The sequence below is a fragment of the Dasypus novemcinctus genome, chromosome 24 (assembly GCF_030445035.2).
Source record: "Dasypus novemcinctus isolate mDasNov1 chromosome 24, mDasNov1.1.hap2, whole genome shotgun sequence".
NCBI lineage: Eukaryota > Metazoa > Chordata > Mammalia > Cingulata > Dasypodidae > Dasypus > Dasypus novemcinctus.
This window is the reverse complement of record NC_080696.1, coordinates 1,759,584-1,786,566: the sequence shown is the minus strand read 5'-3', so window position 1 is coordinate 1,786,566 and position 26,983 is coordinate 1,759,584. Positions and strand designations below refer to the sequence as shown.

General features: G+C 58.5%; 2 protein-coding genes across 3 annotated transcripts; one reads left to right on the top strand and one right to left on the bottom strand.

Moving 5' to 3' along the window:
* On the bottom strand, positions 1-14,856 carry VPS16 (VPS16 core subunit of CORVET and HOPS complexes). The gene is made up of 24 exons (XM_058287440.2): positions 14,712-14,856; positions 7,142-7,230; positions 6,929-7,026; positions 6,721-6,849; positions 6,499-6,643; positions 6,295-6,410; positions 6,084-6,206; positions 5,955-6,010; positions 5,671-5,760; positions 5,498-5,592; positions 5,286-5,362; positions 4,858-4,989; positions 4,660-4,787; positions 4,497-4,532; positions 4,178-4,286; positions 3,953-4,087; positions 3,765-3,873; positions 3,558-3,655; positions 3,377-3,484; positions 3,082-3,159; positions 2,817-2,986; positions 2,645-2,741; positions 1,974-2,077; positions 1-1,863 (listed from the first exon to the last, which is right to left on the bottom strand). Exons 1-24 carry the CDS (start codon positions 14,762-14,764, stop codon positions 1,719-1,721), a joined length of 2,520 nt encoding a protein of 839 aa, XP_058143423.1. The 5' UTR covers positions 14,765-14,856; the 3' UTR covers positions 1-1,718.
* Positions 14,857-14,984: 128 nt separating this feature from the next.
* PCED1A (PC-esterase domain containing 1A) lies at positions 14,985-22,686 on the top strand. Of its 2 annotated transcripts, none has more exons than XM_058287442.2 (8): positions 14,985-15,274; positions 15,538-15,697; positions 16,099-16,178; positions 16,273-16,511; positions 16,603-16,753; positions 16,848-17,094; positions 18,163-18,432; positions 19,119-22,686. In XM_058287442.2, the coding sequence occupies exons 2-8, from the start codon at positions 15,574-15,576 to the stop codon at positions 19,364-19,366; spliced, it is 1,359 nt and encodes a 452-aa protein (XP_058143425.1). In that variant the 5' UTR covers positions 14,985-15,274; positions 15,538-15,573; the 3' UTR covers positions 19,367-22,686. The 2 variants fall into 2 exon arrangements, with proteins under 2 accessions (XP_058143425.1, XP_058143424.1); XM_058287441.2 differs by having other exon boundaries at positions 15,161-15,274; positions 16,600-16,753.
* Positions 22,687-26,983: the final 4,297 nt, after the last annotated feature.

Genomic DNA, 26,983 nt, shown 5'->3' with positions numbered 1-26,983 from the left:
TTGGGAAAAAAATCAATGTTTAATTTTATAGAAGTCACAAAACTGCCTTTAATTTTCAAACAGCTCTCCCATGGACAATATCAATGCTTCATAAGCACATGAAGTTGTAACTACATTTGCACAAATCTGTCATCATTATTTCACTTATTTATAAAACTTCATGTGTACAGTGTTGTTTCTATAACATGAATACGTACATTGTTACTACTGACAGGTAAATTTTTAATTGTGTACATTCTAAAAGCACTGCCCAGGGCTCCACTTCCATTGAAAACAACTAGAAAAGCTGGAAAAACTGCCTTTTAAGGGCATCAAAGAGGAACTGTGGGGCAAAAACTGGAGAGAAAAGCAGCCCCGACCGGCAAGACCAGAGTTTGGGCTCTCATTCCCTTTCCCTGGAGGTGTCCGCTGACTCCAAGACAAGGCTGACAGGCTGTGGCAGGTGTGGTTTTAAGAAGTGGCCACAGTATTTCCAGTCCCACACACTTCCAGAAACTCAGGGGGTAGAGTCCCTTGGCGTGTGGCTGCCTGACAGCTGTGGCAGCCAAAATGTCGGCCAGCAAAGGCTGCCCAGCATCAGCACATGCCCTGGGACCCCAGCCACTCTGTCCAGGCTGCACAGGCAGCGCAGGTTACACGGAAAGGCCGGCAGCCCACCTAGGGATGGTCAACCACTGCACCGCGGCCCCAGATGACTCAGCCCCCCAGCTACCCCGGCCGGCTTTGGTTCACACACACGGCCCACCCTGTTTATCCTGTCCAAATTCCTGGCCCATATAACACATGGAAGGACAAATAAGTGTTTGCTTTACAATTTGATTTACATCCCGGGGGATTTTTATAAACACATTTTCTAAGTCAGAGGCGAGGGGCCTGGGAGAGGAAGAAGGGAAGGAAAACCCCTTACCAGGCCCTCAGCAACCCTAGAGCAGGAAGGAGGGCAGGGACTGCCGCCCTGCGGCCTAGGAGAGGAAGCAGGACAGGGACCGCCGCCAGGGGGCAAGGGTGTGCAGAAGGCTGGAGAGCGCCTGAGGGCCGCGGCCAGCATCTGCCTGGACAGGTCAGGAGGGCTCTGCCAGGGTCCCTGGCTTGCAGCTCTTCTCACCCTGGACTCACTTGCCACTGCTGAGGGGCGGCCAAAGGCCATGACTTCGGGCCCTCCTCCGTTGCCCCCAGTCCTCGTGGGGTGAGCCAGCGGGCAGCCTCAGCTCCTCTGCTCAGCTGTCGCCACAGCAGCCAAGCGGCAGCGCAGGGGCCAAGTCCCAGCCAAGGAGAACCAGCTCAGCAATCTGCCTGGGTATGCTCCGCAGCCCTCAATTCCTGCGCTGTAAAACGGGGTCGTGCTGCCGGTCTCCCAGGCCAATCGCAAGGAACAAAGAAATTAGAAAGGGCTTGGAGTGGCTCTCCAGGAGTGGGTTTGGTGGCCCTCGGGGCTGCAAGCCTGACTGGGCTCTCCCTGGTCACCTCGTGGGAAGGGCGGGTCTCGGCTGAGTGTGGCTGGAAATCCTCCCCACCCCCACATAAACTCCTGGATGTCTGCATGGTTTGCCTGTGCTTAGGACAGACTACGCGAGACAAGCACACTAAAGCACTCCACCTTTATTTACAACTAGCCCCCCCACCCCCACCCGCAGCTCCTCAGCTTTGCCCCCCAGGGGGTCTTAACTGAGCAGTGACCAGAGCAGCCCCCTGCTTGGGGGAGATGGGCAAGGAGACCCTCATTTCTTCTGGGCTTGAGCCCTGGCCCGCTGAATCTTGTCTGCTGTGGCCCCATCAGTGGCACCAGTGCAGTGGGACAAAACGAGGCTCAGCTCAGCCTCGTTCCGATGCTCGATGGCGACGTCTGCAGCCTGAGCCACCTCCCTGGGGTTAGAGCAGGATGGAAGATGGTGTCAGGCTTCCCAGAGGCCCAGCCGCAGCCTCCCGTCAGCCCCTGGCCCAGCTGCCAGCACCCGCAGGCCTCAGCCACGCACCCGACAAGCAGCAGGGCCTTGACCTTCTGCTCAGGACCCACGCGCAGCGCGTACTTCTTGGCCTCGTATTTGTTGTGTTGCTTCATGCAGATTTCCACAAAGGGCTTAGAAGAGGAAGAAGGGTGAAAGAGGACATGAGGACTGTCCCTCGAGTGAGGCTTGACGAAAACCTGCCCACGTGTCCACACCCTCAGCAAGCTCCATCTCTCTCTCTCTCTGGCACACACATGCACGCGCATACGCAGACGGCAGATATGATCCCAACATTCACAGGACAAGAAATGCCAAACCAAAGGTCGGGTACAGCCTGGAGGCAGCTGCTTCCACACGCCGTCTGCATCCTGAGCTGCCTGTCCTCGGGTCTGGTGCTCCAGTCAGAGCTGCCTTTTTTCCACCTCTCCACATACCTCTGAGCCCACTGCTCTAGAGACAAGCCCCTCAACATCCTCCAATGCCGCAGACATGGCCTCCCTGCTCCTCTCCACCCCCACAGGCAGGGAGGCTCCCTGCAGGCCCCTGTGAAGGCGGCTGGTTCTCCCTCACACCATGTGCAGGCAGATTTGGGCCATCCTCCAGCACGGCCGGCACAGCGGCCCGGATCGGCCCATCAACATGTGTCCCAAGAGGCACGCGATGGCCCCGCCTGTCTCCCCGCCTGGTCCCTGCCTCACCAGGTAGCCGATGGGTGACTTCCTGCTCTTGGAAACCTTCTCTAGCTCCTCCCAGTCTTCAAGATCTGCCAGAGCTGTCAGCTTCAGCCACCAGAGCCTGGGGAGACTGGGCTTAGAAATGCCACAGGAGGGGCGGGAGGCCTGGGACCTGCACGCAGCGGGCCTTGCCTACCTCTTGTCGGGGATGCGGAAGTCACGTGCCAGCTGCTCTGCGCGCTTGCTGTGGCCGCCAAGGATGAGGCTGGTGACTGTGTCGTGTAGAGACATGTCCAGGAAGCGGCTGCCCAGCTCGTCTTCTAGGCGCCGCTGTAGCCGCAGGAGCCGCATCTGCTCCTCTGTGGCCTGAGGACGGGCATGGGGCAGGGTAGAGATGACAGGCATGAAGGCAAGATGACGGAAGGGACGAGAGGAGGATCCTAGAAGAGGGTGGGCCGCACCTTGGCTGCAAACTCATTCCTGGCTTTGTAGAAGGCATCGGCTGCTGTCTGCAGGGCTGCTACTCGCCCCTCGATGCGCTGCGAGGGCAGGAAGGGCGGCTAAGCCCAGCAGCCAGCTGCGTCCTCCCCGGTTCCTGCGCCCAGGTCGCGGCTGCACTGCTCCAGCCTGCGGGATGGCGGCCCTGGGCCGAGCCCCACCCTGGCCTCTGCCTTCTCGACGGGTGTGCACCAACACGAGGCCTGGGTTTCTGGAACCAGCCCCGGCCCAGCCCACAGGCCCCCGAGGACCCCAGACCTCCTCAGCGGTGTAGCTGGCTCGCACGTGGAAGCTGCCCAGCTCCTGGTGGTTGTCGTCCTGGTTATAGAGGTCCTTCAGCGTCTCTAACTCCTGGTGCTTGCAGAACTGGGGCGCAGGCAGGCGTCAGCCAGGCAGCCCCAGGGCTGGGGGCACCCCCACCCCTGCCCACCACACCCACCTGTCGGTACAAGCTCAGGGCCACAGGCTGGTTCCGGAGCGTCATGAAGAAATCCCCGCGGTTCAGCTCGTTCTTCAGGTGCAGCAGCACAGTGAACACTGTGGGCAGCAGGGCAGGGCTGCGGCCACTCCAGCCCGCCCTGCCCACCCGGGCCGGCCCCACTCTCGGAGCCAGTGGGCTGCAGCTGCCGCAGCCCGCCCTACTCACCCAGGTCAGTGTCCCCACTCTCGATAGCCTTGCTCAGGGCCAGCTTGCTCCTCTTCATCTTGAGGAGAAGGGGCACCTGCTCCCCCGAGCGGGGCTCGTACTCCAGGAGCTGTGGGTGGAAGGTGGGGAGACGGGCTGGGCTGGGGGCTCCGTCCCACTCCGGGGGCCTGCGGGGGCCGCGCGCCCACCTTAATCGCCAGCTCTGTGCGGCCACAGCCGTAGGCCCGCGCAGCAACGTCGGAGTAGGAGACGCCAGGCGTGTCCCCAAGCTTCTGGTTGATGGCCCGAGCGACGTCTTCGTCGGACACGTCCTTCTGCTGCACCTGCCAAAGGGGTCCGACAGCTGGATCCCGCCCCACCCCCACAGGCCAAGATCAGCCCCCCCCACGCCCTCGGGCCGCCCCAGTCCTTGCCTTGTAGCAGGCCCAGTGGGCCAGGATCCTGCTGACACCCTGCACTTCCGGAAGGCGCAGGTACTCGCAGATCCGGATGGCCAGGGGGTAAAGCCTCCGCATCACAAGCCTGGGCCAGGCGGGGTGAGACAGTCCAGGAGCACTAGCCCCCAAGGTGCGCAGGGCCGCCCTGTCCACCCACTGCCCTCTCTGTGCCCCAGCCTGCTGCGCCTGCCCAGCAAGCCCACCTACTACTGCCCCTCCCTGCGCCCCGGTCTGCTGCGCCAGCCCAGCAAGCCCACCCACAGCCCCCTCCCTGCACCCAGCCAGCATGCTGTACCTGTCCAGCAGCACTTGGATGGTGAGCTGCTTGTATCTGTGTTGTACTCCATTAAGGATCCGGCTGGGACGTAAGCCGCTGGCCAAGGACCCGCAGGCAGCACCCCGGGGCTTCCCTCCCGGCCACCCTGGGCTGCAGACACCCTTCTGGGACACGGGGATACTGGGTGTAGGTGAGGGGGATCCCAATGTGATAGTCCCGGAGGGCATTGAGCACACGCAGGTCCTGACACATGCGCACGAAGCTGTCGGGCGGAAATCTGTCCAGGAAGCACTTTCCGAAGGAGGCCGCCTGCGAAGAGCCAGCGGGCCATGGAGGGAGGCCTCCGCAGCGGCCCCACCCCGCCCCCCGTGCAGCCTACCCGCAGCAGGCGCTTCTGCATGTCGGGCCGCTGCTCGTGCCCCGCGGCCTCGATGCACTGCTGCACGGCCTGCGCCAGCTGCCCCAGCTCCTGCACCTCCCGCAGGTACTCGTCCGCCTTCTGGCTTTCCTTCTAAAGAGACAGGGTGCCGTGACGGAGGACATCCCCAGGTCTGCACCTGCGCCTAGGCCTGCAAGGCCGGCCACTCCCCGAGGGGCCACAGGGGCAGCCCACCTCACGTGGCGCACAGCGCCTCCCGAGAGCAGCACGGCCTCATGCTGCCCAGTGCCCCCTGGGCTGGCCCTCCGAGCCCGCCAGGGCCTTGCCTGGACCCCTTTTGACAGGTGTGCCTGAGCCCACAGGCAGTTAGGTGGGAGCCGTGAAGGGGGCTTCAGAGGAGGGGCAGACGGCACCCGAGCCGGCTGTACCTCGTACTCCTTCTGGGCCTCCAACAGCAGCGCCCCAGGGGCCATGGACGCGATCTTGAAGATCTCCTCACTGGCCGCTGCGGGAGGGAGTTGGTGAGTCGGGGGTGGTGGGGGGTGGTGAAGGCACCTGATGCTGCTCTGGGTGACGGCCAGGCAGCTGTGGTGCTCAGGAGCCCCTGCCCGGGGCACGGTGAGACCCCCCAAGGACTCACCTGGGACCTCGTGGAGGAACTCGTGGGAGCTGCGTGAGAAGATGCGGACCCCGTCGAGCTCGGGCACCAGGTACGAGTCCTCATCCAGCACAAACCCGAGCTCGTCAAGGGTCCCAAGGCCAAGTCACACCCCAGCACCCCCACCCCCGGCACAGGCAGCCCTCCAAGGATACTGGATGCTCTCAGGCGCGTCGCCCACCACCATCAGCCGCCTCTCCCAGGCCACCACGACGGCCCTCTCCTTGCTACGAGGACGGCTGCACCTGTGGGCGACGCACATGCACACGGCTGGGACGCGGCACAGGGGCACAGCCGCCTGGGCAGCCCTGCGCCCACTCCTCCGGCAGGACTGGCCCCTGCAGGGTCTTCCCCAAGGGCCTTGAGAGCCTCAGGGGGGCACGTGTGGCAGAGGTCAGCTCCTGGCTGCATGCCGGTCCACACGAGGCCCTGTGCTTACCACACCATCTGCTTTGGGGGGGCCCGGATGCTGCAGTTGAACTCGCACAGCTTCTCCTGAAAGGGGGAGGCACGGTCACGGCCCGCAGCCCCAGCCCGGGGCGCTGCCAGGGCCAGGTCTGGACCGCACCTGGAGCGAGGCCGTCCCCATCCAGATGTGGCCAGTGTCCGTGAAGAGAGCCAGGTGCCGCGAGGTGACAGAGACGGCCATCTGCAGGAAGCTGCCCACTCCCGGGGCGAGGCCGGGAGGCGTCTGGAGCAAGGCCAAGGAGAAGGGCAGACCCCCGGCTTCCCGGAGCACCCCCGGCTCCACCCCCTCCCGTCCCGCTCAGGGCGCTCACCACTGCGGCGCAGGAGGTGTGGTCCAGGAGGAAGAGGTCAGGCCCCACGGCCAGGAGAACGTGGGCTGTGCGGTCCTGGCACAGTGTGGCCCAGCACGAGGGCGCGCTCTGCAGACCTGCGGCCGAGCGAGGACCACCTCAGATGGCCGCAGCCCACGGCCCAGCCTCCCAGGCCCTGTGCTGTCATGGGGCACAGGGGCTTACCGGGCACCTCGGGCATCCGGCGCAGTTTGAGGTCACCCACACTGGCGCTGAGGGTGAAGCGGTGGGCGCCCGTGAGGATGGCCACCCCCGAGCCAAGCTCAGTGTGGAAGATGCGGGCGTCCAGCACGCGGTTCTGCAGGACCTCCTGGGCACAGGGGTTGCAGCTGCTGGTGGCTGGAGGGCGCACCGCCTCCCTGCACCCCGCCCCCACCCCCTACCTACATTGCCCATGCTGAAGTGCCTCCGGAAGTCACCGTGCAGCCCGTAGACCAGCACTGCGCCGTCTTCCTGCACGCAGAGCAGCTCCTCCTCAGCTGACCAGCCCAGGGCCACCACAGGCCCACTCTTCCACTGCAAGGAGTGTGGTTCCAGGCGCCTGGCGGCTCCAGGACACGGGCGACACACCCCCGTGCCCACCACCTGCACTCACCGGTAGGCTGGCCAGCCGCAGGCCGGAAGCCGAGTAGATCTCGAGCACAGGCCGCACGGTGGCGGCCTTCTCCTTGCCCCAGGGGTGCCTCAGCAGGGCTGCGGTGAGAGGGGCCTGTCCAGCTGCCCACCCAGGGCCAGAGGCGCTCGGCGGGCGTGGGGGCGGCCAGGCCACGAGAGCCCCCGGCAGCAGGGCCCCGACCCAAGGACCTACCGATGGGGCCACCGTAGGGCGCGGCAGCCACCAGGCTGTCCCTGAGCTCCTCCTTCAGGTCCCAGTCCATGCTGTACAGCTCGTATTTCCTGCCACACACAGGCGAGTGGACATCAGCCTTCTGTACCCTGCAGCCAGGTCAGGGCGAGTCCCGGACGCGTCCCCAAAGCCTCTGTCTACTCCACACAGGGCAGTCGTGGAAGCCCCCGAGGTGGGAGAGGGCAACGATGGATGGTGGGTGAGATGCGGCCCTGGGGGCAATGCCCGTGGGTGGCAGGCAAGCTGTGCACCCGACACCCAGGGCGCAGGGCGCGGCGTCGGCCCAGGCTGGTGCCAGCAGGAAGGCCCCTTCCGGAGCTCCCCAGGCAGAAGGGCCTCCCTCTCTCAGCTCCTCAGCCTTGCCCGAGGCCGCCGGCTCCACCCAGGGGTCCTGCTCAACACCTGCTGGCAAAGGGACCTAAACCCACCGGGGAGCTCCCTCAAAGCCCCAGCCCGAGATCCAGGTGGTTCCAGGTGGCCGACTGGCTGCCCAGGAGGCCTCAGCCGGAGATGGCCGTCCTGTCCAGTCACCTGACTTGACCGGGGCTGGGGCTTAGGGACCTGGGCCATGCTCGGGCAGGGGCCACACAAGCAGAGGGCAATGGCTCTCACAAACCACCACAGCGCCCTGGGACCGGCAGCCCCAGACAAGGGCAAGGTCTGGCGCAAGGCCATGTCCACTGGCCAGCAGCCATGGGCCTGTCAGACACAAGAGCAAGGTGCTGGAGACAGGGCACTGTGGGCCCCGAGAAGTTTTGCCTCAAGACCACAGCCCATCACCTGCCCTACAGTGTCACCAGCCCCACAATCGCATGAGCCAATCTCTTAAAATAAATCTCTCAAAACACACATACAAGGAAGAGGACTTGGCTCAATGGATAGAGCATCCACCTATCACACGGGAGGTCCGCAGTTCAAACCCTGGGTCTCCTTGACCCGTGTGGAGCTGGCCCATGCACTGAAAGGAGAGCCGCCCAGCACGAAAGAAAGTGCAGCCTGCAAGAATGGCGCCGCACACACGGAGAGCTGACACAGCAAGATGATGCAACAAAAAAAGAAACATAGATTCCCGGTGCCGCTCATAAGGATAGAAGGAGTCACGGAAGACCACATAGCAAATGGACAGAGAGAGCAGACAACTGTGGGGAAGGGGGGAGAGAAATAAATAAGAAATAAATCTTTTTTTTAAAAATTGAGGACTTGGGTATATTCCTATTTAAAAACTGGAAAAATAATAGTACATATTTATATTTACTTGCATTTTAAAAAAAGACACTCTAGAAAGATTTATAAGCATCTTCATAAACGCCAGTTACAGGGAAGCAGACTTGGCTCAATGGGTAGAGCATCCACCTACCACGTGGGAGGTCCAGGGTTCAAACTCCGGGCCTCCTAACCCATGTGATGAGCTGGCCCCTGTGCAGTGCTGATGCGCACAGGGAGTGCCGTGCCACGCCAGGATCTCCCCCGAATGGGGGAGCTCCACGCGCAGGGGGTGTGCCCTGTAAGGAGAGCCACCCAGTGTGAAAAAAGTGCAGCCTGCCCAGGAGTGGCAATGCACACATGGAGAGCTGACACAGCAAGATGACACAACGAAAAGAGACACAGATTCCCAGTTCCGCTGACAATACAAGCAGACACAGAACACACAGCAAATGGACAGAGAGCAGACAACTGGGGGAGGTGGGGGGGAGGGGAAGGGGAGAGAAGTAAATAAAAAATAAATAAATCTTTAAAAAAAAGCCAGTTACAGGGAAGGGCTGGAACTGGGTGGCTAGGGCAGGGGTGGAATGGAGGCTTGGAGTTTTTTAAACCACATTAATGGCTAATTGTTAAAATAACTAACATTTTTAACTTTTTACACATTAACAAAAAGCCAAACAACTAAGAAGGTAAGCAAACCATCAAAAGCAGGGAAAAAAGTTTGCAGGACATGTCAGAAGCAATACTTACCTTAAAAATAGTCTGGGGCTATATCACTACTTGGTGATATATTTTGCAAAAATACTTAAAAACTAAAAGAAAAAAAAACTTGAAAAAGTTTTGACTAATATTTTTATAACGTTAAGATATAGTAAGGGCTTTCAAAGCAAAAGACAAAACTCAGAAATTATCAAGAAAAAATGAGAGTTTACCTCATAAAAATTTTAAATCTGTGTAAAAAATTAGTAAGAACCAAGTGACTACTATGAGAAAATATTTGTAACACTTGTAACAAAGGATTAACGCAGAAGACAAATCAACAGCAACAACACAATTGAAAAAGTTAAAGAATACACAACAGACGACCCTAAATACTGATTACTTTCACGTTTTGTCCATCCAAATGGCAAGAATAAAAAAAGGCTGACAACATCCGTGTTGTTGAAGATGTGGAAAAATAAATACTTTCACACACATTAGTGGAAATAAAATTGGTTCAGCCCTTCTGGAAGGCAATGAAATTCAACCCACCCAAAATTCAACGAACCACACCCTTTGTCCCAGCAGTTTCACTCTGCGGGTCTAACTTACACAGCTACTGGCACAAGTGCACAACGGTGGGACTTCCCTGCAGCACTGTTTAAAATAGTTATAAAAATATAAAAACCTCTGGAAAAACCTTAACACTGTGTGGCTTTCCACGAGGGGCTTGAGTGCACTGACACAAGGGGGCTCCTCAGGTACGTGGGAAACAAGACGCAGCTCAGCACGAGGCACACAAACGGTACGTGATAAAGGACCGCCCTGTCTGACGAGCGTGTTGACACGTGAGAGCTACAGCACACATAATGCCACCTACACCACAAGAAAAAGCCCAGGGACCCTTCTGAAGTCAGGCCAATGGTGCCCTTAGGGGTTGAAACTGGGGCAGCCACTGAACATTTCCTTGCTAAAACCCCTGGATGCAGATGTGGTGGGAACAGAGCTGCAGGCGCAGGCCCAGTGCCAACGAATCGCCAGCGGCCAGGCAGCCTCTGCAGTGGGCCCCCCGGGGTGCCCGGGACCCAGCAGGGCTCCTTTCCCAGCATGCGCGGCGCTCCCCGCAGAGGGCGCTGGGGAAACACTGCAAGAAAGGCTCTCCCCATGGCCGCACACCCCCAGCAGTGGCCCCCGCACCCGCCTGGGCCGGTGGCAGGCCGTGGCCCTCTGGACAGGCGCATGGCTCCTGGCCACTCCCTCTGCACACCAAGACGCCTTGGACCCTGTGCACCTGTGCCCCTCGCCGCAGGCTGCCGGTGCCCCCACACTCCACGGTGCTGCCTTCACCAGCACCCCCTGGTCTACCAGCACCCGCTGCTCTGCACTCCCCTGCCTGCACCCCAAAGTGTTGTCCCCACTTGTCCAGCAACTGTGACCCAACTCAGGCCTGAACAAACACACCAATTTCTCTGCCATCCAACAAGGCCTGAGCCCCAGCCTGGAGACCCCTTCCAAGCCTGTCCTTCCTTGGGTGCTCTCCACAGGCCCAGGCTACCCTGAGGAGTCTTCTTCTGCCTCACGCTTACTATTTTGTCACGGCATAATATTCTTTGTATTTAACTGTCCCTGGTTTGAACCCTAACTGGACCCAGGCCAACAGAGACTCAGTTCCCGTGCGGAGGCAGCCCTGCAGGCCAGGGTCTGCACTCCCTGCCTGTGGGAAACGGGATGCCATCGAGCCGCTGCCACCTGGCTTGCGGTGCTGTGGGGGGGCGCAGCCCTGTTAACTGCCCTTGAGCACCCACAGAGGGAAACGTGCTCAGCCCAGCCGAGGTCTCAGAACCAGTAGGCAGCCACGAAAGGCACACCAGAGTAAGAATCTCTTACTTCTTGGGGCTGCAGTGGATGCTGCTAAAAACTACCCAGAACTTAATTGTGTCAGTTTCTGATTTGTGCAAGTTGAACTCAGTCTCACCAAGTTTCTCAAGTGAAAGGAAGGGCAGTGGTCAGGAAAGAACAGATTCCGACTTGCAGTGAGGCTGTCTTGCAGGCCCAGATGAGCCCCCGAGTCACTGCACACCACCCTTGCCAGTGGAAGCACCTTGCCCAGCCCCTGCTGCTTCGGCCCTGTCCAGCCCCTGCTGCTCTGGAGAGCACGCCCCGAGCAGACAGGGTGCCGCTGCACTGGAAGACAGGCGCGCCTCCTCACCATCAGGCACTCCTGCCGCTGAACCCACGGGCTTCACAAAGAGGGGGGCTACTCCTGAAGAGGCTGGTCCTAGCGACCAAGGGCAACGGGAGCTGCTGCCGTCGTGGAGGCAAGAGGACCACGCCTGGAAACCAGAGATCCTCTGGGGAAGGTTAATGAAGACCCACTGCAAGCAGAAAGGGCAAGATGACTGAGGAATGACGTTTGGGTGGCTCCAAACCAAAAAGAAACAGCAGCAGAGATTCTGGCCGAGGGCAGGGAAGCACGATGCACGGATCAGGCAGGCGAGGGCCTCCGAATCAGCCACCACCTTGCAACCAGCTACAGGGGTGAGGGCGGCAGTCACTGCGCGCTTCCTGTCTGGGTGTGCCTGTGATTACTTGTACGGACTGACAGTTTCCTTCCCTCTCCTGTCTCCGTTTATTTTATACAAATTGCTGGAGGTTAACTTTACAACCCAGTCTTAGGTAACGGGATATTCAGGGGGGATGTGAATGAATTTGTGACTAAACCTGAAGAGTAATTAGCACAGACCAACGGGCACGTTACCTGTGAGGCTGTCCATCTCCTTTCAGGAAGGAAACGTGTCACTCATAAGGACAGCTGCCGCTTGTTACACAGAAAGGCGAATTCCAAGGTGCAAGCCAAGGAGCCTTGCAGAGAATCTGCCAGCTGTCAATCTGCTGCCTATGCACCCAAACCCACCCTTCGACAACTCCAGTGGGCTTAATGCCGCTCTCTATGGGGCACTGGAGGGGCACTGCGGAGGCAGGACGCGGGCCAGCAGGGGTGTGAGGGCGCCTCAGCCACTCGCCCAGAACATGCTGTGGTGAATGCTGACAGCTGTCGGAGCTGGATAATGAGCACACGGATGTTGTTACTCCCATTGCATTTGCTACATTTGAATTTTTGCTTAATAATTTATTTTCAAAACTTTCAAAATGATTGATGCAAGTATGGCTACGTAAGTGTTCACTCTACTGTTCTACCTTGCTATATATCAGAAGTTTTTTTGTAAAAGAATTTAAACACAATTTTCCAGGAAAGAAAGGGCAGGTGTGATCACCTCTGTCCAATGCTCAGACAAGGCCCGAGATGTGTCTGCTGCAGGGACAGGCTGTTACTGAGAACAGTGTGGTCGGCGGGGTGGGCAGTCAGTGGGAAGAGAGACTATGGAAACAAGCATCAACGGGTCTCCAGTCCTTTGGCAGGGATGGGGAGAGAAGGATGGGAAGGAGGCACCTGTGGGGTAGAGACATTTATTCTTTGGGGGAGATATGAGTGCGCTTGAAAGAGATCGGGATGGAAGGTCATGTACAGCTCTGCCTTTCCAGTTTTCCTGCAGCAGGAAACAGTTGGGTGTTTGTCAAGACACAGCTCCGGCTCACAGGTGCCACCCCAGAGAGGAGGTCTGTCCTGGGAATCTGCACATAGCCAGCATCTCGGGGCGAGTTGTGATTCATGGTTTCTAAGAAGATGGGGGCAGGCACATCTCCTTAGAGCAGGAGCAACACCAGGCAGGTGTGGTGGGGGAAGCCTAGGTCCCTCCACGCAACGACTACAGGAGGTGAAGTCAGCCGGGAGAGGAGGGGGCAAGGAGACATTAAACTTTCAGTGTTTTCAAAAGCTTGGACTGTTTACAATCCTTTCTTTGTGTAATCTTTTTAAAGCAATGCAGAGCCCTGTGGCGAGTAAGTGCAGGCTGACCCCACCCAAGAGCAGAGCTTGGGGCCAGCCGTGGCCCCAGCTGCCCTCTCAGCAGCCCGGGCACAGAGAGAGGGTGAGCGGCTGGTGTACTCTGGGGAGGCGCTGCAGGCAGCTGCAGGGGAAGGACTGAGGAGCCTGGGTGTCAGGAAAGGCAGGAGGAAACGGAAACGACTGACCACGGCTCCAGACCAAGATGGACAGGGAGGGAGACACGTACAGAAGGGGGTTTATGCGCAGGCACAAGGAAAACAGAAGGCTCTGCCGATGGGATCCCGTGAGGCTGAGGGACAGGAGTCAGGAGGAATCAGGGCATCAGCAAGACAGGAGCTCGGGCTGTCCGGACTTAGTGTTTCAGAGGTGGAACGCTTCTGGGGGAGCCTTCGGGCGGGTGGCGCCTGGGCTGGGGGCAGCGGTGGAGGGATCTGGAGAACGTTCCTAGGGGCAGATGTCCTAGAACCATGAAGCATTCCCCAAAATGGGATGCCTGCTACTTGTCACTCAGGCACTTACTCAAACGTGTATCACGCCCTGGCTCCGCTCAAGGCTCTGCACAGACAGACACACCACCAAGAGCCGCCCTCACGCACTTCCACGCTGGCGGGGAAGCCAGAACACGCTATGACATTTTGTTATTTAAAAAGCAGAAAACTGCGCTTTAACACATGTTCTAGAACCCTGTAGGTTGCGTTCAAATTCGGCTCCAGCACTTCCCAGCTGTGTAACTTGGTCACCTAACCTCTCTGTGCCTCAGTTTCCTTAACGATGCCAACGTCATTGGATTCTGAGGTATAAACAAGTCCATACACGCAGTGTACCTGGCACCTAGTACATAAGAAGAGGGTCAACATCTCCTAGCACCTTGGAAAATAAACAGCCTCCACAGCAAGGCTCAGGTCCCCAGCCCTCTCTGGCTGGCCACTCAGGCCCCGTGGAGGCACGTGCTCAGCCCCTCATTCATTCAGAACTTTAAGCAGCTACTACACACCCAGCACTGGAGATAGAGAAACGCAAGCCACGTGGTCTCAAACCGCGAGGAGCTGCGTGTAGCAGGAGAATCCTATGCGGACCCTAGGAACGTAACAGACCCGGGCACAGGGCCCGCGAGGCCCCAGTTAGGTCAGAGGACTCTGGGAGGGAGGGTTGCAGCAGAATCCTTGCACTAAGCCTGAAGGATGAGCATTCCCCGGGGAGAGCGAGAGGAGAAACGCGAGGCGCGGGGAGGGAACTGCAGGCCGGTGTAAACGCCGGGGCCCTGAGAGAGCGCGCGGGTCGGGCCCGTGACTCCGCAGCTGAAGCGAGACGCGCGGCACGACGGCGAGGGGGGCTGCGGAGACAAAGGGGCGACTCGCCACGGAAGGCGTTCGTGCCTCATCCCACGGGCAAGAGAAGCCCTGGAAACTGCTCGCCAGGAAAACGCCGTGACGGCTTTGCGCCTTCGGGCTCCGCGGCCGCGGCCCCGGCCGACGGCGCCCCCAGCCCGCCCGCGTGGCCCCCGGCCCCGGGGCGCCCCGGTCTGGCTTCGGCAGCACTTCCCGGTCGTCCTCGGGGACCGCCTCCCTCTACGTGACCCGCGCCTGCTGCCGGGGGCGGCCCTGGACCTCCAGCCGTGCGGCCACGGGGCGTGCCTCAGTTTCCTTCTCTGCGCAGGCCGAGGCGGGCGTCCTGCGGCAGACGCTCGGGGCCTCGAGCCGCCGGGCGGGCGGAGCGGCTCACCGGTAGAAGGCGGCGTCCCCGAGCGGGTTCCAGTCGGCCGTGTAGCAGTCCATGGTGGCGGCTGGGAGCGCCGAGGGGGCGTCGAGGGGACGCCGAGGGGACGCCGGCTCCGGGCTGGCACTTCCGCTTCCGCCCGGCTGGGTCACGTGCCGAGGCCACCGCCTCCATCGCCACTGTGGGCAGCGCCCTCGGCCGCCGCCGCGCTCCCCGCCCGCGCTCGGGCCTCGCCCCGCCCCGCGTGGCGACCTCCTCCTTTCCCCGCTGCCGCCCCCCGGGCGTGCGGGCCGCGCAGGGCGAGACGCGAGCGCCCGAGAGCGGACGCTGTGAGCGCCGCCGTCCGCGGCGCGCAGGCCAAGGCCCGAGGCGCCGTCGGGGCCGCCGCGACGCCCTCATGGAGCGCGCTGGGCGCGGGGCCGCGCGCCGCGGGCACGCCGGAGCGCGAGCTTCGCGGAACCAATCGACCGGCCTCGCGGGGCGCGGGGACATGAGGCCGGGCCCGGAGCCTGCCGCGGGGGCGCGGGGCTGCCCGGGCTGCGCGTGACCGCGCGGAGCCCCGAACCCCGGTAATTGGCGTGGGCGGGCGCGCGCATGCGCGTGGCGGCGGCGGGCACGTGGCGGGGCGCCGCGCGGGAAGCGCCTCGGTGCCCCGCGGGCCCGCGGCGAGCCCCGCGACCCCCCGGCCTCGGTGCGGAGGGCCCTAGGTGGCCGCGGCCGGCGCCGCCATGGGCCCCGCTCCGCCGCCCCGCGGCCCGCGGCGACGTGCTGCCGGCGTCACGGCCCCGAGGCGCGGCCGCCTCACCCGAGCCCCCGCCCCTGCGCGGCCCAGGGGCCTTTCCGTGCAGCGCGTCGCCGGGGCGGCGGCATGGTCTTCCGCCGGGAGGACGAGGAGCCGCGCCGCCTGCCGCCCAGAGCCATGGTCCACTTCCAGGCCGCGGAAGTCCAGCAGCTGCTGCACAACAAGTTCGTGGTCATCTTGGGGGACTCCAGTGAGTGCTCCTCGAGGGTCACCGTGCCCAGCTCCTACCCGTCCTTGCGCCGTCGGTTTAACCGGAACCCCTTGCCTCCACTTCAGGCTGATTAATCCCGCTAGGTTTTCGTTTTTTTCCACAATCCCGCTCGTTGTCTACAGGTGTTCTGACAGCCCCGCACGTTTTTACGCCTCCCTGCCCAGCAGTGCCCCCTGTTCCCGGGCAGGGGATTGTGTTCTGCCTCCCAGCTGTTCGACAGACCCGTCTCGGGCCACCTTATCCCAGGTTGGGGGTGGGGGATACCGGCCGGAAGGAGCCGAGGTGGTGCCAGGACCTTGTTTCTTCTTCCCCGCTCCCCAGAGCTGGGGCGGGGCTGGGGCGGCTGGGGCGGCTGGTCCTGGGACGCCCTCTCCTTGCAGTCCAGCGGGCTGTGTACAAGGACCTGGTGCTGCTGCTCCAGAGAGACTCGCTGCTCACGGTGGCCCAGCTGAAAGCCAAGGTGAGGAGGGCTTGTGCCGGGGGCGGGCAGGACCCTCGCCCCGCAGGGCCCTCCCCCCTGGCACGGGTCTGACCAGCCAGGTGGGGGCGGCCAGGGGGAGCTGAGCTTTGAACAGGACCGGCTGGTGGCCGGAGGCCAGCTGGGCGAGCTGCACAACGGGACACAGTACCGCGAGGTGCGCCAGTTCTGCTCGGGCTCCGGCCACCACCTCGTGCGCTTCTACTTCCTCACCCGCGTCTACTCCGAGTACCTCGAGGACGTGCTGGAGGAGCTGACGTTCGGGCCCGCCCCAGACCTGGTGATCATCAACTCCTGCCTCTGGGACCTCTCCAGGTTGGGGCAGTCGAGGGGCGGGCCGATGTCGGGGGGCGTGGCTCAGGCCACCAGCCCCGTGCTTTTGCCCACCCTTTGTGCCGTCCAGCAGGTATGGCCGCTGCTCCATGGAGAGCTACCGGGAGAACCTGGAGCGGGTGTTCGTGCGCATGGCCCAAGTGTTGCCAGACTCCTGTCTGCGGGTGTGGAACTTGGCGATGCCCCTGGGGGAGCGCATCACGGGGGGCTTTCTCCTGCCAGAGGCAAGTGACAGGGCCCCTTGGGCGGGGACGGCCGGCAGGCGCAGGGAGCCTCCCACCTGCCTCCCGTGGCTCTCACGCCTGGTTCCCCACCCAGCTCCAGCCCCTGGCGGGCGCGCTGCGGCGGGACGTGGTGGAGGGGAACTTCTACAGCGCGGCGCTGGCGGGAGACCACTGCTTCGACGTCCTGGACCTCCACTTCCATTTCCGACACGCGGTGCAGCACCGCCACCGGGACGGCGTGCACTGGGACCAGCACGCCCACCGTCACCTGTCGCACCTGCTCCTGGCCCACGTGGCCGACGCCTGGGGTGTCGAGCTGCCCCCGCGCGACCGCGCCCCTGGTGAGCTCCAGCGGGGAGGTGCTGCAGAGAGGGCTTGGAGACGGGGACAGAGGTCCTGGGGTACCTGTGGGGAGGGGGACCCCTGGAAGTGCTCTTATTCTCTGGGGAAGGGCTCGTGGGGCGGCTTTTGAGTTGGAGCTGTATGTTCATGAGTGAGCGCGTGCAAGCATCGTCACAGGGCAGCGGGTCAGAGCCCTACCCCCCAGGTAGGGGGAAAAGAAAGGTGTTTCTGGTCAGACTCGGGTGTGGGGGGCGAGGAGACAGGTGTGCAGCGCAGGCAGTGATGGGCAGGAGCAGAGAGCCGTGGAGAGCAGTCAGCTGGAGGGTTGTTGAGCAGAGCGGCTGTGGGACTGTGGGTGCTCTGGGGAGGCTGCCTGGTAGAGGCTGGCAAGGGGCAGCAGCTACAGGCGCTCACCGCAGCTCAGTGCAGCCCCTCCGCCCACCTTTGGTTCTTGGTGGAGGTCTGAGTCTGGGGTGCTGGGCCAGCCTTGCCCCATCACGGCGCAGGCAGCTGCTTGCCGGCCTCCCCGCTCCCTCCCCACGCCCCCGCCCCACACCCCCGGCTTGCTGGGAGGCTGTGTTGCCGTCAGCCTCTATCATGGTGCAGGCAGCTGCTTGCCGGCCTCCAGCATGGCCGCTCTGTCCCAGCACCACGGGGCGGAGGGCTGGGGGCACATGGAGGCCAGGTGGCCACAAGGCTGCCCGCAAGGACTCAGTGGTCAGAAGTCGGAGCCCCAGCCGTGGTTACGGGATGACCCGGTTTCCAGGTGTTTGGTTGAGAGAGCCGACCTCCAGCTGGGTTGCGTGGCAGATCTTTTTAAGAGGAGATGCTGAGTTGTGCTGGCCCACGGGGTGGGGCTGGAGAGGACAGAGCTGAAGGTAGAGGAAGGTGGACGGGGCACAGGCCCTGGAGGGGAGCGTGAGGGCAGAGCAGGAAGAGGCTCTCGAGGGGCAGGGAGGAGGATACCTGCAGCCCAGGGAAAGCCGAGGGCACGCTGGCGACTCGCGTCCCCAGGAGGAGGAGGGGCTCGGGAGCAGGCCTGCCTGGAGCAACTGTACCACTCCTAGGCCCCCAGACCGAGGACTGGCCAGAGACAGACCGTCCATTCCCGCAGTTCCAGAGGCAGCCCCCGGACCTCAGGGAGCAGCTGGCCTGGCCCCCTCCCTCTCCTTTGCCTCTTCCCATACCCTTTCCTTATCCCCTTCCTCAGCCTTCGCCACCTCCCCTGTTCCCACCCCTGCCCCAGGATGCCCCCTTCTTCCCAGGCCAGCTCCTCCCACCCTGTGAATTCTTCAGTTACAATCCAACGGAGGACTTCTCGATGCCACCTCACCTAGGTAGGTGCTTCTGCAGCCTCCCCTCGTGCCACCTTGTCTCCTGCACCAGGTACAGAGCAGGGTTAGGCAGACCCATGTGCTCCTGGGTAGAGCAGGGCTGGGTGGCTCCATGCTCCCAGGGGCAGAGTGGGGCCGGGTGGCCTCGTGCTCCCAGGGGCAGAGCGGGGCCGGGTGGCCTGTGTGCTCCCAGGGGCAGAGCGGGGCCGGGTGGCCCCGTGCTCCCAGGGGCAGAGCGGGGCCGAGTGGCCCCGTGCTCCCAGGGGCAGAGCGGGGCCGGGTGGCCTGTGTGCTCCCAGGGGCAGAGCGGGGCCGGGTGGCCTGTGTGCTCCCAGGGGCAGAGCGGGGCCGGGTGGCCCCGTGCTCCCAGGGGCAGAGCGGGGCCGGGTGGCCTGTGTGCTCCCAGGGGCAGAGCGGGGCCGGGTGGCCTGTGTGCTCCCAGGGGCAGAGCGGGGCCAGGTGACCCCGTGCTCCCAGGGCGGTGTCGTCTCTGTGGCTTTCTGAGGTCAGGACATATCAACCAGCTTGCTGGTCCCCGTAGTTTCCTTGTCTAGAGAAGGGGCGCTGGTGACCTGACCTTATGGATGGGGAAACTGAGGCCCTGGGAGGCTCCTCACTAGAGCTGCCTGAAGGCAGAGCTGAGCCCACCCTGAAGGAGCCGCCTCTGACTACAGCTGCTTCTTCCGCAGGCTGTGGCCCCGGTGTGAACTTTGTTCCTGGCCTTCTGCCCCCTACATTCCCCGGCCCTGCCCCCCATGGGCAGCACTGGGGCCCGGTGGTCCACCGTGGGATGCCACGCTGTCTTCTCAGCACCCCCTACCATGTGCCCAGGATGGGGGGGGCCTGCAGACCGCGGCTCAGACACTCAGACAGGCTGATGTACGCTCACAAGCTGGACAGGTGGCCCTCTGCCCATCCGGGGACCTGGCCTGGCTAGCAGTGTGTGGGCCGGGGCTGGCAGTGCTCTGCCGTGCTGGTCGTCCGATCCCCGCTTCCACCGGTAGAGGCTCGGAAGGACAGACGGACTCTTACGGTGGGCTGGGTTGCCCGGGTCCTGGGGTGCCTCTGGCCCTCCTTATGCTCTCGCACCGTCTCCACAGGGACCCTCGAGGGGTCCCCGACGCCACAGCTCGTTGGGGTTGACAAAAGTCTAGGTCCGAGTTGAAGCTGCCATTTTTTGTATGGATTGTTAAATCTAGCTAGCCTTAGGCCCCCTCCCAGCCTCACCTGTTTGTGTTCGTTCAGCGTTCACGCACACCGGGGGGTATTTGAAGAACGTGCCCCCCTGGCACATGGGATGCTCCGTTGCTCGGGAGGTGTCAGGCACAGTGGGAGCAAAGTGAACAGACAGACCTGGGCAGGCAGTCTGGCGGGAGCGAATGGGGAAGCACGGTGTGGAAGGGAGGCCAGCGGGGTCAGGGTTAGGCAAGTGGTCCTGACCCCAGGGTTGTGACCTCCTGGGGTCGGGCAGCAGGGGGGCCGATGTGGTGGGGCAGGAGAGTGAGGTAACCAGGCACCCATTTTGAAGGAGAGAAGTGAAAGAAAGGAATGCAGATATCTTGCAGTAAGTCCTGTACTTGTCACTGGAAATGTACGACCGTTAAGGACAGGCACCAACCACCTCACGAATGGAGATGGGGCAGTACTCCAGAAGCGTGCTGATTGGTGCTAACTCCAAAATGAAGTGAAAGCAAGTCCCTAACACGTCCCAGGGAGGCTCCGTGGCTCTCGGAAGAGGCTTCACCCTGCAGTTAAGAGCTGGAGCTGTCGAAGGCTCTAACACCACGCCCGAAACAAGCACGACTTTCTTTGGTATAGGCAAAAGAAGAATGGAACATGAGAAAATGAAATAACCTTTTTGTTAGAGAGGTAGGATTTTAGGTAACTTTTTTTTTTTTTGGCGAAAAATAACTTTTTTTTTGTTTTCTTGGACAAAAACTCATTCTTGGAGCATCTGTCTTCAGCTGCATCCCGTTTGTCCCTCCTTCGTTCACTTCTTTCTGCCTTTCCTTCTCAAAACTTTTGTGTCTGTCCAGGCACTTTTTGCTTCTCTGACTCTGAACTGGAGAAAACTGTGCACCGGGGCCACGGATGGGGCAAAGCCGTCCGAGCCCCCGGCCCCACGGGCCTCTGCTGCTCACCGTCCTGCCCCCAGGAGCTCCCTGTTGCTTCCCTCACCGAGCCTTTTGTTGGCTCTTCCCATGCCACATCAGTTCTGGAACTCTCACTTTGTATACAACCTCGAGAGTGCTGGAAGTGCTGCCCCCTCTGTGCCCGCCGTCCCACCTCTACGTTTCTTGTCTCCGCTCCTTGTGCTGCGTGGCTCCCGTTGCCCACAGGTTTTGTGACCTTACTGCAGTGTCCCAGCACCCTTGGTCCTTAAAACTGTCTTACAGCCTTAAAAAATTGCTGGTGTCTGAGGTTTGAAATCTGTACTGAGAATGAAGAAGGTAAAATCAGTTCATTTTCATGTTGTTGTATAAGCACACTGTACAGAATACCTTGAGAAGTTGGGGTTGATGACTTCTCTAGTGGTTAGAGGTTTTAGTCCTGACTGGCAAGGAGGAACTTAAGGAGAAAGAGCAGATGCAGGTCGTTATGTGCATTTTAAGCGTTTCCCAGGAGAGCGGATGTGACTCAAGCAGTTGAGTCCCCACATGGGACACCCCAGGTTCCGTTTCTGATGCCTCTTAAGAACAAACAAACCACAAGCAAAACAAACGGGAGAAAAACAGAACAGCTTGCAGCTGATGCTCAGTGGTTGAGCGCACCCAGGTTCCCACATAGGAGGTCCCAGGTTCATTCCTTGCCCCAGTACCTAAAAAAAAAAGTTTTCTAGGGCTGTGGTAATGAGTCCCACAAACTGGCTTAAAGGAGTTGTCGCAGCTGCAGAGAGCAGCAGCTTGACGTTGCTCAGCCCCTGAGCCTGTCCTGCCGCTGCTGCCCCTTGCGGGAGGCGGGGGTCTGCTGCCCTCCCGTTTAGCCAGGCGGCCCACTTCAACTTCCCCCACCCGCAGTGGCCCTTCTCCAGTAAGGCCACATTCCGAGGCCCTGGGGCAGGGGTTGCGTACATCAGTCCAGCCAGAGCGCCTGGCCTTTGAGGTCGCAGCCTGTTCTACCGCCCGGAAGCACATTTGCTAAGCTAGCACGGCAGGCTTCCTGGTCTCCAAAGCTGTATTTGTATCAACGCATCACTTAATAAGATGATCTTACCTGGCTGTCTTTCATACATGGAAGCTAGGGCTTTCTCTTAACTGAAAAAAAAATTTTAAACAAAAAATCTAGTACTGATCACTTTTATGACCAGGAGAAACTAGGGCCAGGTGGGGGCAGGGGAAGGTCCCGGGCTGCGTCCAGTGGGCGCGGCTGCTTCCCCTAGCACCACCCTGCGGCTCTTCAGACCTCAAGCACTGTGGCAGCCCGGGGCTCGGCAGGGCAGGCCTCAGGCTTTCCTCCTGGGTGTTCTCGTCAAGTTTCTCGGCAGCAGGGGTCACTACTGAGATTTGGGTCCCAGCAAGCAAGAAAGGAGCCCCCTTTGACATTTTCAAGTTAAGGGTGGAGACACTGGAAAGCAGACCGAAGTGCGTCCGTCGGTCCAGACCCTCTGGTCCTGCAGCCTCAGTGAGCCCGAGAGCAGATGTCAGGCTACGCAGGTGCCAGGAACAGACGGCACCCAATAAAGCTGCTACAAACAAACAGGCGGCACACAATAAAGGTGCCTAAAAGCGAAGCAGGCGGCACACAATGAAACTGCTTAAAAAAGAACAATAGGATATAGCTCAGTGGTTGAGCGCCTGATTGCCATGCACAAGGACCTGGGTTCAATCCCTGGTACCTCCTAAAAACAAAACACAGCAGCACACAATAAAACTGCTTAAAACAGCAACAAACAGGCGGCCAGATTCAGACGGAAATGTTTGTTGGGTAGGACACCAGGACTTGGTACTCCTGAAAGAAGTAAAAGGTGTGCAGTTACTTCAGTTGTGATGTCACACCTTTATTTTCCGAGGGGCAGAGCCCTGGGGATCTTCCTTTTGATTTTTTTCCCAAAACATGTTCTCCACACTGGAAGTTTCCCAACAGAAGCAGAGAACTTGTCTTCTGTTACATTGTTCACCAGTTCCTTGCACACCAAGAATGGATTCCTTGTTGAGTTCATTCTAGTGTATAAATACATCTATCTACCTTTATATATTCTGGATATATCTTCATCTGATATATGGCTTGAAACTATACAGTAAAACTACTAAAAAATTCTGTAGCTTGTCTTTTCACTTTATTTCCTTTGATGCACAAAACTTAAAAATTTTAATTTTATTGAGGGGATTTATAATTTAGAATCCCAACAACAACCCCATTTAAAAATGGACAAAAAAACTTGAATAGACATTTCTTCAAAGAAGATATGCAAATGGTCAATAAGCACATGAAAAGATGTTCAGTATTGTTATACTTTAGGGAAATGCAAATCAAAACCACAATGAAGTACCACTTCACACCCACAAATGTGGCTGTTATTAAAAATGGAAAATAACATGTTGGAGAAGATGTGTGTTGGTGGTGGGATGTGAAATGGTGCAGCCACCGGAAAGCCAAAAAATGGTGTTTCCTCAAAAAGTTAAATACAGAATTGCCATATGACTCAGAAATCCCATTTCTAGGTATGTCCACAAAGAGAACAAAAACAGGGTTGTAAACAGATACTTGTACACCGGTGTTTATATCACCATTATTTGCAACAGCCCAAAGCTGGAAAAACCACTATCCATCACCAAATTAACGGCTAAACAAAATGTAGTCTAAGCACATGTGATGGAATATTATTCAGCCACAAACATTGAACGAAGTCGTGAGATACGCTGCATGGAGCATGGAAGAGCCTTGAAAACACGCTCAGTGAAATAAGGCACAAAAGGGCAAAATTTGTATGAAATCACTTATGAAATGATTAGAAATAGATTTGCAGAAAGAGAAAGCAGATTAGAGGTTACAGGGGAGAGGGGGATGGTGTATAAAAGTGATTTAAAAAATATGTCTATCATGTACATTTGGTGAAAGCTAACTCAGATGGCAAGGAAATGGACCTCCTTTAAAAATCTTCTCTTATAGTGGTACAATTGATATAATAAACTGCATATATTTGAAGTGCACAGTGATAAATTTTGACGTGTACATCCATGAAACCATCATCACAAGATAATGAACATCATCCTGTGTGTCTTTGTAACCCCTCCCTTCCCTTCTCCCCAAAACTTTCCCATACTCCCCACCTGTTGCCAAGCAACCGCTGATATTGATCTGCTTTCTGTTACTAAATATTATTTGCATTTTCTAGAGCTTCGTATAAATGGGATGATACAATGGTACTTCCTTTTGGGGGAGGGTCTGGCTTTTTTCACTCAATCTAATATTTTGGCATTCATGTTCTTTTATGTATTAATAGTTTATGCCTTTTAAAATAGGAATAGTCCATTGTATGCATATACAAACATTTATTTGCCTATTCACCTGTTGATGGACATTTGAGTTATTTTCAGTCTTTGGCTATTACAAAGAAGCTGCTATGAACATTTATGTACAAGTCTTTGGACATGCTTTCATTTCTCTTGGGTAAATGCTCAGGAATGAAATGGCTAGGTTATAAGGTAGGTGGGTTTAACTTTTTAAGGAATTTCCTAAGTGGTGGTACTAGCTCACATTCCCGCCAGTTGTGTATGAGCTGCAGCCTCTCCTTGCCAACACTTGGCATGATCGGTCCTTAGTCATTTTATTTTATTTATTTATTTATAATTAATTAATTTATTTATTTAATTCCCCCCCTCCCCCGGTTGTCTGTTCTCTGTGTCTATTTGCTGCGTCTTGTTTCTTTGTCCGCTTCTGTTGTCGTCCGCGGCACGGGAAGTGTGGGCGGCGCCATTCCTGGGCAGGCTGCACTTTCTTTCGCGCTGGGCGGCTCTCCTTATGGGGCGCACTCCTTGTGCGTGGGGCTCCCCTTGTGCGTGGGGCTCCCCTACGCGGGGGACACCCCTGCGTGGCAGGGCACTCCTTGCGCACATCAGCACTGCACATGGGCCAGCTGCACACGGGTCAAGGAGGCCCGGGGTTTGAACCGCGGACCTCCCATGTGGTAGACGGACGCCCTAACCACTGGGCCAAGTCCATTTCCCTCTTTAGTCATTTTAATAGGAGGGTGATGGTATCTCATAGTGGTTTTAGTTTGCATTTCCAGAAAGCAGAATGATGTTTTTGTGTGCTTATTTGCCATCCATTAGAGTTGAGTTTTTGCTGTTGGAGTTTTGATACTGGAGTTTTGAGCTGGAGCCTGGGAAGTGAACTCACAGGAGAACAACACAGAGGAACAGAGACAGCTCCTTAGACACAGCAGAAGCCCTGGGGAGAGAGAGACAGAGCTGTTCACCTGAGAGTCTACAGCTGGCCTTGTGGGGAGAGCGCACAGCTGAGACCAGAGAGAGACAAGCCCTGGGGAAAAGGGAACCAGGAAGACTGAGCCCTGGCAGACGTCAGCAGCCATCGTGCCCAACACGTGGCAACAGACTTGGGTGAGGGAGCAACTTATGACCGGGTAACTGTAAGCTTCTACCCCAAATAAATACCCTTTTTTGAAAGCCAACAGATTTTTTATTTTGCATCAGCACCCCTTTGGCTGACTAATACACCTGGTCTGCTGAGAATTTTTTTTTTACTCAAGAATGGATATTGGATTTTGTCAAATGCCTTTTTTGCATCTATTAAGATGATCATATTTTCTAAATTTTTAATTTTGGTAATATGGTAAATTATACTCGTTGTTGAATGTTAAACCAAACTTGCATTCCTGCTTTTAATAAAGGAAAGATGCACAGTTTGAGGGTATTGGAGTAAAGATAGCATGTCCTTGTCCTCTCAAAGTTACCCAAGCAAAAGCGAAAAGGAGAAACATAAATGCAAATATCATATTTTAGGAAACTAGAAGAGAGCATAAACCCCAAATAATGAACTAGATGGACAGGCTGAGAAAAGCAGTGGAAATTGTTACACTTTGAAAATTACTAGGCAGCATCTGCTAAAGTTGAACATTTTCACACCCTAGAACCCAACAATTCCACTCCAAGAGAATTGCCTGCATCTGCCCAGCAAGACTTGGACGAGAACACCCGTGGACGCTTTCCTCAGGACAGCCCAAACCTGGAAACAGCCCAAGTCCCCATCAACAGAACGGAGGAATGAGAAACGAGGGGAATTCCTTAACTGGATAAAGGCGAACTGCCAAAAAGCCACAGCAAACCTAATTCTTTCTGGTGGAACCGTGGGCAGTTCCTTTTAAATCAGGATCAAGGCAAAGGTGCCTGTGAATAGCAACTCCAAGTGCCACGGACCGGGAATCCCAGTTTGCCCTGGACGTTGAGGAACACGCTGGAAGAGGCCCCGTCCCGACACCGCCTGGTTCTGAGATGGTTTCCTTCTGCTTACAGGACTCCTGTCATACTTGTTACAAATATTTAATATTTTGCAAGTATACAGTACCATGTGTCAACTTAAAAAATGGTTTTTTGGTTAGAAATTCTGAAGACACAGGTGAGAAAATATGGTAGAAGCTACAGATATTAAATCAAGACCTTTTATTTTTAAGAGAGAACATATTTAAAGGTGAGGAATCGGTACAAAGGAAGGACAGTGAGGGTTAGTCTGGCGTATATAGGTGGAGATGTTTTGCTCAGCAGGAAAAAAAACAAAAACAAATTAGTTCAAAGCTGATTGGCTCCAGAGTCTGCGGAGCCCCACATAGACTCTTCAGCCCAAGGGGCCTGGGGCAGTGTGGGGGGCTGGGCTGGGAGCCCCTGGCCCCGCCTCAGCGCCTCCGGGTCCCTGATGCGGAGAGACTGGGGCGGCGAGGACCCAGGCCAGGGATTCGCTCCAGGGGCGCGGAGCCAGCAACGTGGCGGGCGGTGGTGAGCCGCGGCGCCCCACCTGGCCTCGGCCCCAACCCCGATGGCGCGGCTGCCCCCAGCCTCCCGGCCTCTGCGCTCGCCGGCTCGGGCATCCGCGGGCCGATACCTCTGTCCTCCCCCTTCCCTGTGGCCGCCGACTGCGTGGTCCTTTGAGCCCCACCCCGGCCCCTGCACCCTGCAGGCCGAGGGAGCCCCCTCCCGCCACCCTCTCTCCTTCCCCCAGGGTGCCCACTGACCACTCCATCTCCAGGGGTGCCCCCAGCCTCACCGTGGCCCCCGATGCCTCCGGGCCCCCGCGGCCGGCTGCTCCTCCTGGCTGCCCCTCGTCCCTCCGGCAGGTGCGGTGCAGGTCCGCGTGTGCTCCAGCTCCCAGGGTCCCGTGACCTCAGCTCTGCCCCTGCCCCGCCCAGGCTGCACGGTTGCTGGACCTCCGCCCCCAGCCCACCCCCACCAGAGCAGGGCGGGTGAGACCTGGCCCCAAACCAGAGGCGGGGACCCTCCTTGGAACCAGCATCTCCCGGCTCCTCCCCAGGCCTGCAGGTTAAGCCTCTTAACTCTAAGTGGGTGACTTTGTCTACATTTAAAGGAATTTCAGGAATTATGTT

Coding starts and splice junctions, on each gene's coding strand:
- VPS16 (XM_058287440.2), bottom strand. CDS start 14,764: ATGGACTGCTACACGGCCGACTGGAACCCGCTCGGGGACGCCGCCTTC. Junction 3,160..3,376: donor CCAGCTACACCGCTGAGGAG/GTCTGGGGTCCT, acceptor CTGCCCTCGCAG/CGCATCGAGGGGCGAGTAGC. Junction 1,864..1,973: donor AAGGCCCTGCTGCTTGTCGG/GTGCGTGGCTGA, acceptor CTCTAACCCCAG/GGAGGTGGCTCAGGCTGCAG.
- PCED1A (XM_058287441.2), top strand. CDS start 15,574: ATGGTCTTCCGCCGGGAGGACGAGGAGCCGCGCCGCCTGCCGCCCAGA. Junction 16,512..16,599: donor TGCCTCTGGGACCTCTCCAG/GTTGGGGCAGTC, acceptor TGTGCCGTCCAG/CAGGTATGGCCGCTGCTCCA. Junction 18,433..19,118: donor CTCGATGCCACCTCACCTAG/GTAGGTGCTTCT, acceptor CTTCTTCCGCAG/GCTGTGGCCCCGGTGTGAAC.